The 14269-nt window shown below is 43.7% G+C and overlaps 1 protein-coding gene across 2 annotated transcripts in view; it reads left to right on the forward strand.

Annotated features, from left to right (window-relative positions):
* Positions 1-14269, forward strand: part of ASTN2 (astrotactin 2) — a 3972579-nt gene that overhangs the window by 1474880 nt on the left and 2483430 nt on the right. For both annotated transcript variants that reach the window (XM_069609664.1, XM_069609663.1), the window contains exon 6: positions 1562-1708. In XM_069609664.1, coding sequence (XP_069465765.1) covers positions 1562-1708 — 147 coding nt within the window. The remainder of the gene's footprint in view (positions 1-1561; positions 1709-14269) is intronic.

The raw sequence follows: 14269 nt of genomic DNA on the forward strand, positions 1-14269 counted from the left end.
CACAGAGGTAACTCTTACCCGGTAGGCTAATGACCCAGTGAGGGCCAATTAGATTGATTGTAACAATCGATTGTCCCTCGCCTGGTACCAATTAAATGTGTATACTTTCTATCATCAGAGTTTATAAAACAGAATAATGTGGCAATAAGGAAACAAACACATGGCCATTGTCTAGATGTTATATGCTGCAAGCAGATACACATATTACTTTCAAATAAAGTAGATTGAACAATGACAAAAAGAAGAAAACTCCCTGCTGCATGTGGGTAGATGTTTTCTATGTGCTCTTCTTTGGTTGTGTTCTTAAAAATCAAAGTGAGAGTAAAGTATATTTATACATTTATACTTCTTAGACCAAGCTCAAGGGCCATACTGGGAGATATGGACTCTGAAGACCAAGTTAGTTACAGCATTTAATGAAGTTTAAAGGTCTTTAACTCCAGGAACATACTTAGGGCGGGGTCTCTAAAGCTACTGTGTCTCAGGTGGTGTAGTTTGGAGGGGGGGGTTAAAAATAAGGGAGTCTGCTTGGAGTAGTGCAACCACATAGAAATGTGGTGAGGAGGGAAGGGTGGGGTTTAGAAACCAGCAGAGCTGTATCGGCCAGGTGCAGCCTGGCAAAGGAATAGAGGCAGTTTGTGTGTGGAGTGGAGGAGCCAGTCTGCATCTTCAATGTGTGGCTGCAAAGATTTTGGTGGCAGAGGGTGGAGCCACATGCCCCCCAGCACACTAAGGTAAGGAGGGGAGGATGGGAAATGTTATGGCGCCCAGGCCGTACCTGCCAGGTGCAGCCCAGGCAAGACTCAATGGTGCGGCCATGTGGCGGGACACTCAGCACTGCACTCCCACAATGAGAGGGAGTACCACGCTGAGTGGTTTGCCGGCGGTGGTAAACAGGGAAATGACAGAGCTCTCCCTCTCATTGGCCTATTTCCAGGCCATATGAAATTAACGAGCCATACTGGATTGTATGGGCCAGAAACTGGCCAATGGGGAAGTGCCACATCACTCCCCAGGAAAATCATTTATAGTAGCATATCCAATAAGTAGGTGCATCAACAGGTGCACCTGTCATGTGAGACTTGCACAAATTAAGCTCCAGATCCCATTGAAAACCCTAATTTCCTCTTCAACAGTCCATTTTAATACACAAGGAAATTACACATATTTAGCGTGGGAGAACCAGCTAGAGGTTGGCATAAGTTAATGTCAATATATCCCTGTTGATACACGTGAGAGGATCCACATACACAGATATAGGCACAGGAAAGTCGAATCAAAATTTGAGGTTGGTGCTAGGTTATATTGCTGAGAAAGCAGCCATTCAGTTTCCTGCTAAAGGAACAGGCCGGATGTTATGGAATATGGTGGAGGGGCCATGCTGAGGGTTATGTCGCTGATTGTTTTGGCATTCTGTGTTGAAGATACAGGAACTCAGTTACAATGCAAGAGTTGATGTATTGTGTTTCTCCATTTGTGGGCTTCCTCGTCAATGCTGTTTGATATATCTTGCCTCATCTTCTCTCTAGAAAATTAATGTTGGTCATTTTTTTAATTCCAGGTTCCCTGCGAAGCCCTGTGAATAAAACGGCGCTCACGCTTATTGCAGCAAGTTCTTGCATCCTGGCTGTGGTGTGCAGCGCTCAGATCCCCTGCCCGCTGACGGTGAAGGTGACGCTCCATGTGCCGGAACACTTCATTGCTGATGGTAAGAGCGTGAGGTGAATTCTCAGGCATAAAGTCCTAGATCAAGGACTGTCTTTCTCACTATGATGTTTCCCCAAGGTAACATGGGAGGTGTTCCACTTATCACAGTGGTAGGCCAGCATGGAGCATTGGCGGAATTCCATCCATGAGGGAAATGTGGTTCCATCTACTTATGCCGAACATGAAAATATGCATTTATTTGTCCTTGTATTAGTATTTGTTAGAAGAACAGGGATGTCAATGTCGAACAGAAATGACTTACAATAAAACAATTACATTTGGCGGAGGCATACCCATGAAACTTGCCTGTACAATAGCTCAAAAGTGAGACATATACCATTGACAAAACAAACAAAAAACATATTGTGGAGAAAACAGGTGACTTAGAAAGGTAACATTAACATAATGGGTCAGGTGCTTAGAACTAAACGGGAGTACTATTTAAATATACAATGTTACATTCTTAGGCATCACTGGAGGTTTTGGTGGGGTAATAGAACACCTTCACAGACAAGAAACAGAATTCCATGCAACACACCAAGTTGAAAAACCATACAATGTGATATGTACCAATGGACAATTTTATCCGTCTTCAACAATTGAAAAGGGCCATTACTTAGCTTTTCACTGTCCATATCAAAGCATAAACCAATTCCACTCACACAGGCAGAGAACAAGAGCAATGTTATATACACACACCAACTGAGGATGGATGTGTCTATGAGCATTACAAGGCATAGTGAGATTATGCACTGTATTTATATTTCACGAAGGTTTGGAATTCTCTCCATAGACCGAAGTTACTTTCTGTTAGATGGGCGAGGTTGGGGAGAGAGCAATTCCAATCACGTACAAAAATAGACAAAAACATTTCCTCAGCTTGAAGAATGTCTCCAGAGTTTTACATCGGCATCCTGCAGCATAGTGTTGTGTCCTCCTTTCATCCACCGTCTGTGCGTTGATCATGCCATATGCCCTTCATGTTTGCATTCCCCCATGCATCTCCTGTGGCTCTCCATTTAGGTCCATCTGGTTGAGTCGCTTCATCTGAACAGCAACTCATCAATCATTGCCGCCTTTCTGTACATGCAGCTCTGTCTGAGTGCCACCATCTGCCTGCCTTTAGGAGATAGCGAGCACAGTCAACATGTTGACGACAATAGCTTAGTATGTTTTATGTCAGAGCCTGAGGTTTTGGTTTATAACCTGTCAGAGAGTTCATTGGTAGTGATCAGTTGGATGTTATACTGTGGTATGTTCTGCTTTGCTGTGCTAGCATATATTATGTTGCATTTGTATTGCGTAAGGTTTGGAGCCATCAGTTGTCTTCAGGATGAAGTAAAGATTGCCTGAAGCACTGAATTTATGATTGTTGATTTAAAAAACCCAGAGTACTTGTGGCCAGGTTCATCACATTTAGGGAAATGGGTCTTCTTAATGTTATTTTTAAGGTGTGTCAGTGCTTAATTTGTCAAAATAAATTGTGCCAGGGCTCAACATTGGCTTTGTCGGCCACTGGTGCTTTATAGGTTCCTATCCGCAAGAGGTTGTTAGGAAGGTGTTGAATACTTTTTAGCTTGGAAACTTGTGGGTATTTGACATAAAGATAACCATCTGTATCATAGTAAAGGCAGTGACAACTGGTGAACTTGAAACACGTTCGAGGTGTTCATTGCTTCTTCCATGAGGTTTTGCACATTTTCAGATCCTAAGTATGGCCATAATGGTTGATTCTATAGTTTAATTTTCAAACACATTGGCTAAGTGGGTATAGGATTTATGCACACTTACAAAGGGAACATAAACAGACGTAGAACTAGCAACATAAATTCATCCTCCTTTGTGGAGAAGGAAGCTTGCACTGCTTCCCATAGTGCACCTGTTCCATGTGCAAAGGACTCTTTTGCAGGCTTCCCACACATGCAGAACTTGTCCAGCAGCAATGCAAGATTCCTGCACAAATAACTGGTAAAGATGCAGGTTGAGCATGTCAATCCTCATAGAACAGGCACAACATGTGCCTTTGCTACCAAGGCTTCTCACACATGTAGAACACATCCAACAGCAATGCCAGCTTCCTTCACAAATAACAGGTACATTTGAAGGTGGACAGGTCAATCCTTGAACAGGCACAGCATGGGCCTTAGCAACGCAGGTTACTGACACGTGTAGAACACATCCAACAGCAATGCAAGCTTCCTTCAGAAATAACAAGTAAAGTTGCAGGTGGAGCAGGTCAATCCTCATAGAACAGGCACAGCATGGACCTCTGCAATGCAGGCTTCTCACACATGTAAAAGTCATCCTATGGCAATGCACGTTTCCTTCAAACTCACATATGTAGAACACATTCAACATCAATGCAAGCTTCCTTCACAATTAACAGGTACATTTGAAGGTGAAACAGGTCAATCCTCATAGAACATGCACATCATGGGCCTCAGCAACCGAGACTACTCACACATGTATAACACATCCAACAGCAATGCAAGCTTCCTTCACAAATAACAGGTAAAGTTGCAGGTGGACAGGTCAATCCTCATAGAACAGGCACAGCATGGACCTCTGCAACCCAGGCTTCTCACAAATGTGAAAGACATCCAGCGGCAATGCAAGCTTCCTTCACAAATAACAGGTAAAGTTGCAGGTGGACAGGTCAATCCTCATAGAACAGGCACAGCATGGACCTCTGCAAACCAGGCTTCTCACAAATGTGAAAGACATCCAGCGGCAATGCAAGCTTCCTTCACAAATAACAGGTAAAGTTGCAGGTGGACAGGTCAATCCTCATAGAACAGGCACAGCATGGACCTCTGCAACCCAGGCTTCTCACAAATGTGAAAGCCATCCAGCGGCAATGCAAGCTTCCTTCACAAATAACACGTAAAGTTGCAGGTGGAACAGGTCAATCCTCATAGAACAGGCACAGCATGGGCCTCAGCAACCCAGGCTGCTCACACATGTAGAACACATCCAACGGCAATTCAAGCTTCCTTCACAAATAACAGGTAAAGTTGCAGGTGGAGCAGGTGAATCCTCATAGAACAGGCACAGCATGGACCTCTGCAACCCAGGCTTCTCACAAATGTGAAAGACATCCAGCGGCAATGCAAGCTTCCTTCACAAATAACAGGTAAAGTTGCAGGTGGACAGGTCAATCCTCATAGAACAGGCACAGCATGGACCTCTGCAACCCAGGCTTCTCACAAATGTGAAAGACATCCAGCGGCAATGCAAGCTTCCTTCACAAATAACACGTAAAGTTGCAGGTGGAACAGGTCAATCCTCATAGAACAGGCACACCATAGAGCTCTGCAACCCAGGCTTCTCACACATGTAAAATACATCCAACAGCAATACAACCTTCCTTCACAAATAACAGGTAAAGTTGCAGGTGGAGCAGGTGAATCCTCATAGAAAAGGCACCACCTGGACCTCTGCAAACCAGGCTTTTCACACATGTACAACACATCCAACAGCAAAGCAAGCTTCCTTCACAAATAACACGTAAAGTCATAGGTGGAACAGGTCAATCCTCATAGAACAGGCACAGCATGGGACTTAGCAACCCTGGCTGCTCACACATGTAGAACACATCTGATGGCAATGCAAGCTTCCTTCACAAATAACAGGTAAAGTTGCAGAAGGAGCAGGTCAATCCTCATAGAAGAGGCACCGCCTGGACCTCTGCAATCCAGGCCTCGCACACATGTATAACACATCTAACAACAATGCAATCTTCCTTCACAAATAACAGGTAAAGTTGTAGGTGGAGCAGGTCAATAGTCTGGGAGCACAACATGATGTGGGGAGGTGAACATAGGACCTGGATGCATGAAGGGAGCCCTGCAGAAGCCTACGCTCTGGCGATGTTACCCTGGGGAAGCCTGAATTCCTTAAATGCATGCACTGCCTATTCTACATGAAGAATTGATGTACTGAGCTAAATGCTATGCTTGTTACATTAAAGGGATACCTGCACTGTGGAGGCCCATGCTATGCATGTTCTATATAAGCAGAGCTTGAACTGCCACTGCTTATACCACTGTGTCTGTTCTTTGTGGATGGAGCATCAACTACAATGATCCATGCTGTGACTGATATATGTGAGGGGAGCAGCTGCTACAAAGGCCCATACTATGACAAATATATGTGGGGTAGGATTGGACTTCTGAGGCCCATACTGCACATGATTTACTTGCTGGAATCTGACACTTGGGGTACACATGCTGTTGTACATAAAGGGAGCGTGCACCCCTGAGATCATTCCTATGATGGTTTATCTATTTATTCTATTTATTTATCTGTTGGACATTTATATGGCTCCTATGCACAAGTGTTTCCAGGTGCCTTAAGACAAGAAGGGGCGGTGTAGGGGAGGAATCAAAGTAGAGCAACCAAATGTAGAAAAACAAAAAACGGTTATATTGGCTATGTGCCAATCATACCATGCAAGTGCATGACAAGGAGGTAAGTGCATGGGGGAGGGGATATAGGGAGAAGTGCAGGAATGGAGTATCCCAAGGAAAGGGGGGCGGGTAAGTGCTAGGAGGGCCAAGGTGGCAAGTGCAGGGCTAGAAGGGGGAGGGAGGAATAGTGCGGTGGGTAAGGGAGAACCAACTGGGCTAGGCCAGGGAAGGAAACCCGAGGGCAAGTGCTGGAAAAATGATGCTGGGGGGACTGTTAGTGGGACGTCTGGTCCCTGTGTGACTTTGAAGAGACCTGGCACCACAATGGCAGATGGAGAGATTAGCAAGGGATTGGGAGAGGGTAGGAAGAGGAGAAGAGGAAAGTCTTGAGAGGTTTCCAGAACTTAAGAAGATCCGGATCGGGTCTGGGGGGGGCAGTTCCAGAGGGAAGAATCAGCCAAGGAAAGTGACCTGCCTCCCACTCTCTGCTTTGAGAAGCATTTGACCCGCACAGAGTTGGAGCCAGAGCACAGAAGGACTTGGGCAAGGATGTATTTAGGGAGGGAAAGCCGGATGTAAAGAGGTCCCAGGTCCCAGACAGTCTTGTGGATGATGCAAAAGGTTCTGAATTTGATCCTTGCACTTACCGATAGCCAGTGGAGAGATTTTAGGGCTGGAGAGATGTGGTCTCTGGGCTTGAGGCCAAGGATGAGTCTCACAGTCCTATTCTGGATTATTGAAGGGGGCGAAGGAAGGAAAGAGGTAGATTGAGGACGAGGCTGTTGCAGTAGTCCAGCGTAGAGAGGATAAGAGTTCTGTAGACATTGAGCCTCTGGGTGAAGATGAGAAAGGGAAAATGCCTCTAAGGGGGTGGAGCTGAAAGTGGGCCTTCTTGACAAGGTCCAAGATGTGAGGGGTGAAGGAAAGAGAAGAGTCGAAGATAACCCCAAGATTTTTGGCCTCACTAGATAGTGAGGGTAGTGGTCCCATGGCGGGCAGCCAGAGTGCAGCAGGGAAACACAGCACAGGTGTCCCAATAAGAAAGATCTCAGTCTTACTGGCATTAAGACAGAGATCAATAGCTGTGCGCCATGCCTGAATAGCGGTCAGACAATCAGGAATGAGAGAGAAGGAAGAGGAGATAATAGAGGGAAGCTTGAAGGAAAGCTGTGTATCATCATCATAACACTGGAAATGAGAAGAGAAGGAGGAGATCAGGTGGCAAGAGGGGCGACACAGATATTGAAAAGCCACAGAGATAGGATAGAGCCCTGGGGAATGCTGCAGGTAGAGAATGAGGTAGTGGAGGGGAAAGGACCCAGTTTCACCTGGAAGGACAGTTAGTTAGGAAGGAGGTCAGCCAGTCATGTGCCCATGTCCATGATGCTGAGGATACTGTGGAGTCGTTTTATGACGATAGAATGGTTAACAAATAACAGGCACGTACCACAAAATTAAATACATTATGGAACTTTAAGAAAGATATCACACTCCAAATATAGTTATAAAAATGAAGTAAGAGATTCTGGTGGGGCTTGGGAGTTGCTGCGCTATGAAATGTTCTAATATGTATGTAAACATCCTATTTTCAATTATGATAGCAGCATTGAAAGGGTTGCCTAAAGGATCCTCTGCTAACCCTCAAAGTGAAACAAGTAACCTGGAAAGCACCTGTTTAGTTCTATTGACAGTTTTATGAACAAATGGTTGACCAGTTTGTGACTTTATTAAGTTCTAGTCAAATTATGTCCCATATCCAAATATTCAGTTCCTTCTTCCAATACTAACATGTGTTTCACACCTTCCTTGTGCTTTTTCAAGGTAGACAACTTACTCAGATCTATAAATCAGTGTTACATTAGCTTGAAGACGATTTCAGATATTTCTATACTATCACAAATTATGGCAGAGCAAGGTGGGACCCCACAGCTCTCAGGTGTGAGGTCTGTGGGGAAGTCACCCAATCCTACTCTTACAGAGCAGTTCTGCGATTACAAGGTTATCCATTTTAGTTGAATGCCAGGAATAGCCAGACGGTGGTGCGTGCAGTGGGGAAGGATATTAGGATCAATAGTGTTATAAGCTGCAGACTGGTCTTGGAGAAGGAGGGTACTTCCTTTTTTGGCCTGTACGTTTTACAATTGACTGTTCTGGGGTAAAGGAGGGGATGGTTCAATACATCTTGGTCTGAAGCTAGATTGGTTGCAGAAAAATTGACATATATGGTAATTTAAGTTCCTAATCCTCTCTGGTGTCATAATTCCAACGAATCTACAAACTAGGCAAAAGATCAATTAAATGGCTTCTGAATATGCTAACAATGTCACTATATGGACCCCGTACATCTTCAATGTGTCTGCTAGGCATTTTAATGGCAAATGCCAAATGCAGGGTTTCATTAGCAAGGATATTGATTCTCTACACTAACCATTGCTAGTGGCCCAACTTGCACGTACAGCAACGTAAGTCTTTCTTCATCCAAGCAAAATGTTCCCCATTCATGGCAAATCGTCCCTCTGGGTTCCAGGCAAATGAACCACAGATCCCCCCTGACACATTCAGAGGATGCCTGCAAGATCCTCCAAGTTTACATGTTTACCATGGCAGCCACACTACTGCAGGGCAGGCCACAACCCCACAGGACGAACAAGAGGTGAGCAACATGCAATCGCCAAGTGCACTGGTGGTGAGCAACATGCAATCTCCAAGTGCACTGGTCCATCTCGGATGGCATCCTTTAGCACCCATCCACCTGCACCCAGCCTTGGCATACCTCATCACTGAGGTGGCTGCACCTTTGCAAGAGCATAGGGCAGGGTTCTGTAACCTATGCTTCTCAAGATGTGCCTGGATTCCCATGACCTCTCACCATTGACTACTGGGCTAGGGCTGATGGAACCTGCAGTCCAAAACATCTACTTCAAGTGGGCCATGAAGACAGTGGAACTGATGTCGCCCAAAAGCACCAATGTGATTCATAGTTGGTCTAATTCGTGCTGCAAGGCAGTCTGCATTTCAGCACCTCTCACTGATTCCATTTGGGCTCTGATTGGATGACCGCTGAGAGGCAGGTGGTGCAAATGAAAGGCACTGGGAGCTCTGTGAGGACTCTTAAGGATGGAAAGGCTCATGAAAGTCTGCTCCGTGACAGGCAGAGCCTTTTCCAATTCAGCAGCCTGGCCTATCTTGCGAGCTACATTGCTCGGGTCATACCACCCTTAGACACTTTGGCAAGACTTTGGTAACACGAGCCTTAAACAATGTCATCAGTATAAAAATATAAAGAGCCTAAGCAAGTCCCAAGGTGAGTAGTGTAAATACATGAGTATTTCCTCAGCTATGGCAATAATGCTGTATTTTATTGTTAAACCGTTTTTTTTATTGATAATTCTTGGTGAATGGTGTACAGTGCAAATAACAACTTGGTGGTGGGAAAGGGCAAAGAGCATCAGTAGGAAGAACAAAAGTCAATGTGAAAGAAAATAATAAATGGCACCTTTCGATTACAAACGTCTCTACAAGGATGTCAAAGAAGGATTGGTAACTGGATTGGTTGGCCCTATTTCCAAAATTCAAAAAGGAGCTGTAAGAATGTTGCTTAAGATTAATCAGACGGAGGAATAGCTAGCCAGTAATCCTAGGAAGCTTGCTGGCAGAGCCTAGCAGGGCACACTGTGTGCTGGCTGGGTACTTGTTCTGGAACTGCTGGATGGGTCCTCTGAGTATGGTATCTCCCTCTGTTCCCTGAAAGATGTTTAGGGAGGGATCTTGCATCCCTCTTGGAACAACTGACAGAAGATGTGAGGGAGATTGTACCTTCAGCATGGGTACAAATGAGTCCTTCTTCTTACTCCTTTCAAAGTCGTCGGATGATCTGCTAAATGAGGGGTTCAGCCCTCTTTTAAACCAAACTGGCCCCAGTGATTGCTACAGGCTAAACCCATTTTAGTGAACCAATCCTGGGTCCCCACAAATAATCTTCTGTTATGCATGAGGCAAGGACCAGAGTGCTCTGCCACAGGAAAGGTAAGGGTTGACAAAATATACCTAATTCCCACCCATCTTCCTGTCTGTTGTAGATCAAAGTGTCTTTATAGTTAATTGAGCCCTCTGTGATTCTTGAAAGTGCAGGTCTCTCTTGAAGTTTGTGATGAGAGCAGACTTCCTATCTCCCTTAAATCACATACTTCTCCCTCTGAAAAGGGTCCGATCTGCAGGGTTTTGCCTGTGGTAAATAGCGGACCCAGACATTAATTTCACTGAGTTTCATGCAGAAGGGTGGGAACTAGCTTCAAGTTGACATATTGCATACCAAAGGGGTGTTAGCCCCTCCTTCCTGTCGTCTGTTTGTCAACCAAGCCTCTTCAACAGGCTTGCCTCAATTATCTCTCATTAGTATGCACTGCCACCAGCCAAACTAAACAATAGGAAAGCCGATCCATGGAGTCTTAGATATTTTAATTAGGCTGCCCATGGCCCGGTGGAAGCTGTGCCTTCCCCTTTCTTGAGTTGCTTTGATGTATCCGTGGCTGTCACATTTCAGCTGAACCTGAGAGGGGAGGACAGCGCCTGTAGGCTGTGTCCTCCTGTAGTACAGGTGACTATGTGTTTCGTGCGGTGAGCAGAGAAAATGTGTGCAGAATGTCCTCACACATTTTCGGAGGTTGCTCTACCATCATTCATTTTCATTAGCAAAAAATCAAACAAGCCCAGGTGAGCGCACACTCCCTGTGCGGATGGACGAATTCCTCATCATTTGGAAAAGTTCCCTAATGCTTTTTATGGGGGCAATTTTTCTGATTTAGGTTGAATATGACTCTATTCTATAGCTGGCCACATGGAGTAAATAAGAGACAGAATGAAGATCGAGCCTCAATTCTGTGAATTGTGCAGTGAAGAAGTAGAGCAACCATTGGAACTTTGGTCATGTACATCCCTACATGAGCTGAGAAGTCAGGCTTTTATGGAAAGTGTTCACAATAGTAACATGCTCACAACTCACGACTTCTGGTTACGCCTTTCTAGCTGTTTTGAAACTTCCTTGAGCATTGCAGTGGTAAAATAGATGTACAATATTAACTTGATCAACACTTAAGTATTTATAGTAACAATGTTAATGATATTCTCTTATGCTTTGATGATGTGTTTAATGGTCTATTATTAATTGATTGTATCTTAAATTATCTGTATGGGCTGTGCATTTATTCTGGTTAAGTATGCTTTTCTTTGTGTGTAAAGTTACTAGTTTAGTCCAAAAAAAGGGTACCTGGTAAATCTCGATCTTCCTGGTCCAAAATCTAAATCTAACCAAAAGTGAGTGAGACCTCTTATGTTTGACAGACCACCTATATCAATCACATCAACATTCTTTAGAAACATACATTTTATTTCACAAAATATATATTGCCATTCAAAATTAAACATGTATATCACCTGTGGGATGTATTGACCCACTCTGCTATACTATGCAGCCTCACTCTGCTATCTATGGTGCGAGAAACAGCAAAATGGCAGCAAAACACTTGTGCGCGCCAAAACCTCCAAAAACGCGTTTTTCATCACACAAAAAGATGGCTGCACAACTTGCCACCCATGGTGCATGTGTGGTGGAACAGAGCACACACTGCAGAAAAAGTGGCAGTGGCCTCCATGACAAATAAACATAGAGTACAGAGGGAGCAACAGCGCTTTGCAAGTGAAACTCCAAAATTTGCCTGTAAATGACATTTACTTTGTTGCTGAAACTTCAAAATACCTGTAGATAACACTGTCCAACACTCAAAATCTTGTTTGCCAGAAAAATCCATATAATCTAGTGACCCACTGTGAATGTACAAGGTCCTAAAATGTTAAAAGCAAAACATTTTCTCAGCAAAACTGGATTGTCTGTGAATGACAGTTCCTGTCAAAAATTTGTGTGCAGCCACACTGGGCTACCTGTGAGTGACAGCGCCTGTCAATTGGGCTCTCCTGATTAAACTTAAAGTTGTCCAAAACTAAAGATCTGCCAGATTAGCAAATATAAAAGGACTGTTGCTGAAAGGAACACTGATCTCAGTTGTTTTGATCCCACAGGTTAAAATCTAAGAATGTAATTTATTCATGTCATCTGATGCAACAAGTTTGTTGTGTGCTGATTTTTAAGTCAAGAAATTAAGAATTTAACTTAGGCTGGCTGGGCCTGCAAAAAGTTGATAAACAGGTTTCCACCCAAGGGGAGGGCATTCCTCTCAGCAAATGCTCAATGACACATGATCATTGTGGGGTAGGACAGACTTGTGTCTGCTCCCAAAGACAGAACAATGGAAGATTCTCCAGGCCAGGAAATGGACGTGTGAAAAGGTCAAAAACTAGACTTGCATAAGGAAATCCCAAAGGTAGGGGGCTAATCCTTGACTCTATAGACAGACAAAAGGCGGACCATTTGCTGCTAAGAATCTGTAATGAACAATTTTTACAGACTTAGAACTCGCTATCAGAAATGGTGAAACATATAAAACGGGCAGATTTGTTATTCTAATTTTTGGCCCTACATTGCAAAACGTAGTGGAACTGTGTAGCATATTCTGAACAGGAATGGCAATATATGTGGTTTTATGGGAACTGTATTTAGGCTAGAATTGTTAAACTATGCAAACACATTCCTATGGTAAACACGCATATTGGTGTAAATTTGGAGAAAGTTTGGAAAATGTTTTCATGGAGAAATTGACAAAATGCTGCAAAAAGGCGAAACAAGGTCTCACAGCTGTGGGATTTTGAGGAACAGATACTCTATAAAATATGTAATCCTTGTATGTGGTTTTCATAGAGGTTACAAATGTGTAAATGTGTATTTAGGACAACATTCTATTTTGATACTAGTGGCTAGGGGAGGTTTCTAAGAATTGTAAAAACCAAACTGTAAATTTGACATCATCTGTCCTTGATCCAATCACTCGGGTGCAAGGCAGAGATGAGGCTCTAATCCAATCCGAGTTCACAGGGGGAGGCTTAGTTAAGCCGGCCCATACACTCATGTTTGTGATGTCATTTGAAAGGATAAATAGACACATCTGACAACACATAGGGACTCTCTCTTATGATTCCAGCAAAGCACTCTGATCCTGCATTCAACATCCAGCCTTTAACATCCTTCCAGATACAGATGCCAAGGACCAGGCCAAGCAGTAGCTGAACCATTTTCAGCTAGGCCACAATCCTCAATTAATCCTTACAACCCAGTGGAGTGCTGTGGTGTGGGGAAGCATCTTGAAACTAGCATCCTGAAACTATCTGGCTTTCTTCCATAATGCTTGCCTGATGAACTCGCCATCCCACTGATCTGAAATATCCAGAAACAAGAAGGGCAGATCCTGTGCAGTTCCGGTGACTGGCCTAGCCAATCCAGTCCCGTGCCTGATGTGCTGTCTTTCCCTGTCAGACCCGATCCATTGACCAGAATCTTGACGGGCCTAAAATCTTAAATCTCAGTGAATAGTGAGTATTAACTGGATGCTATAAAACTATTGTATACCTTGTCTAATCTTGTCCCACCCCAATCTCTGAACTATCCTTAATGTATAACCAGTAACAGTGTCAACATCTTAGTGCTATCTTATTCTGTCTATTTGCTAAAGTGTCATTTTCATAGTCATTTTGTATTTGTGTAACTCTCATCCAAAAATCCCACTTCTAGTGTGTGGACTGGTTCCGCCGGGAAGGTGCTGGGGATCTGTTACTGAAGTCATGAATCAGTCTCAAAGCTTACTGCGGCCCAATCTTGTTGTCTAGTCTGCGTGCTCTAGTCTTGAGTAGAAGCATAAGCCATATTTTATGATTTTGAAGTGAGGTTTTGTCCAAACTCGTGTTGTTATTTCCGAAAAACATTTCGCACTAAATCCTCCATTACTCCCTCAGTTTTAAGGTAGAAACTAAATTTCAATTCTCACTGATACCTAACATCCTTAGCTAAATTGCATAGTAAAAGTTTGCCCCGAATTTACATTTGCGAATGTTTTACACGTGTGAATTGCCTTTAAATGAATTCCCACTTTGCTTTTGAGATTCCAAATGTTTTCTTTTAATTAAATCATTGCTTTTGCTTGCTTGCATCCGTTCAAAGTGGCTCTTGTAGAAAGTTATAATCATTTCAGCATTTTTTACCACATTTA

Source organism: Ambystoma mexicanum, chromosome 8, assembly GCF_040938575.1.
Source record: "Ambystoma mexicanum isolate Mex_15411 chromosome 8, UKY_AmexF1_1, whole genome shotgun sequence".
Taxonomy (NCBI): Eukaryota; Metazoa; Chordata; class Amphibia; order Caudata; family Ambystomatidae; genus Ambystoma; species Ambystoma mexicanum.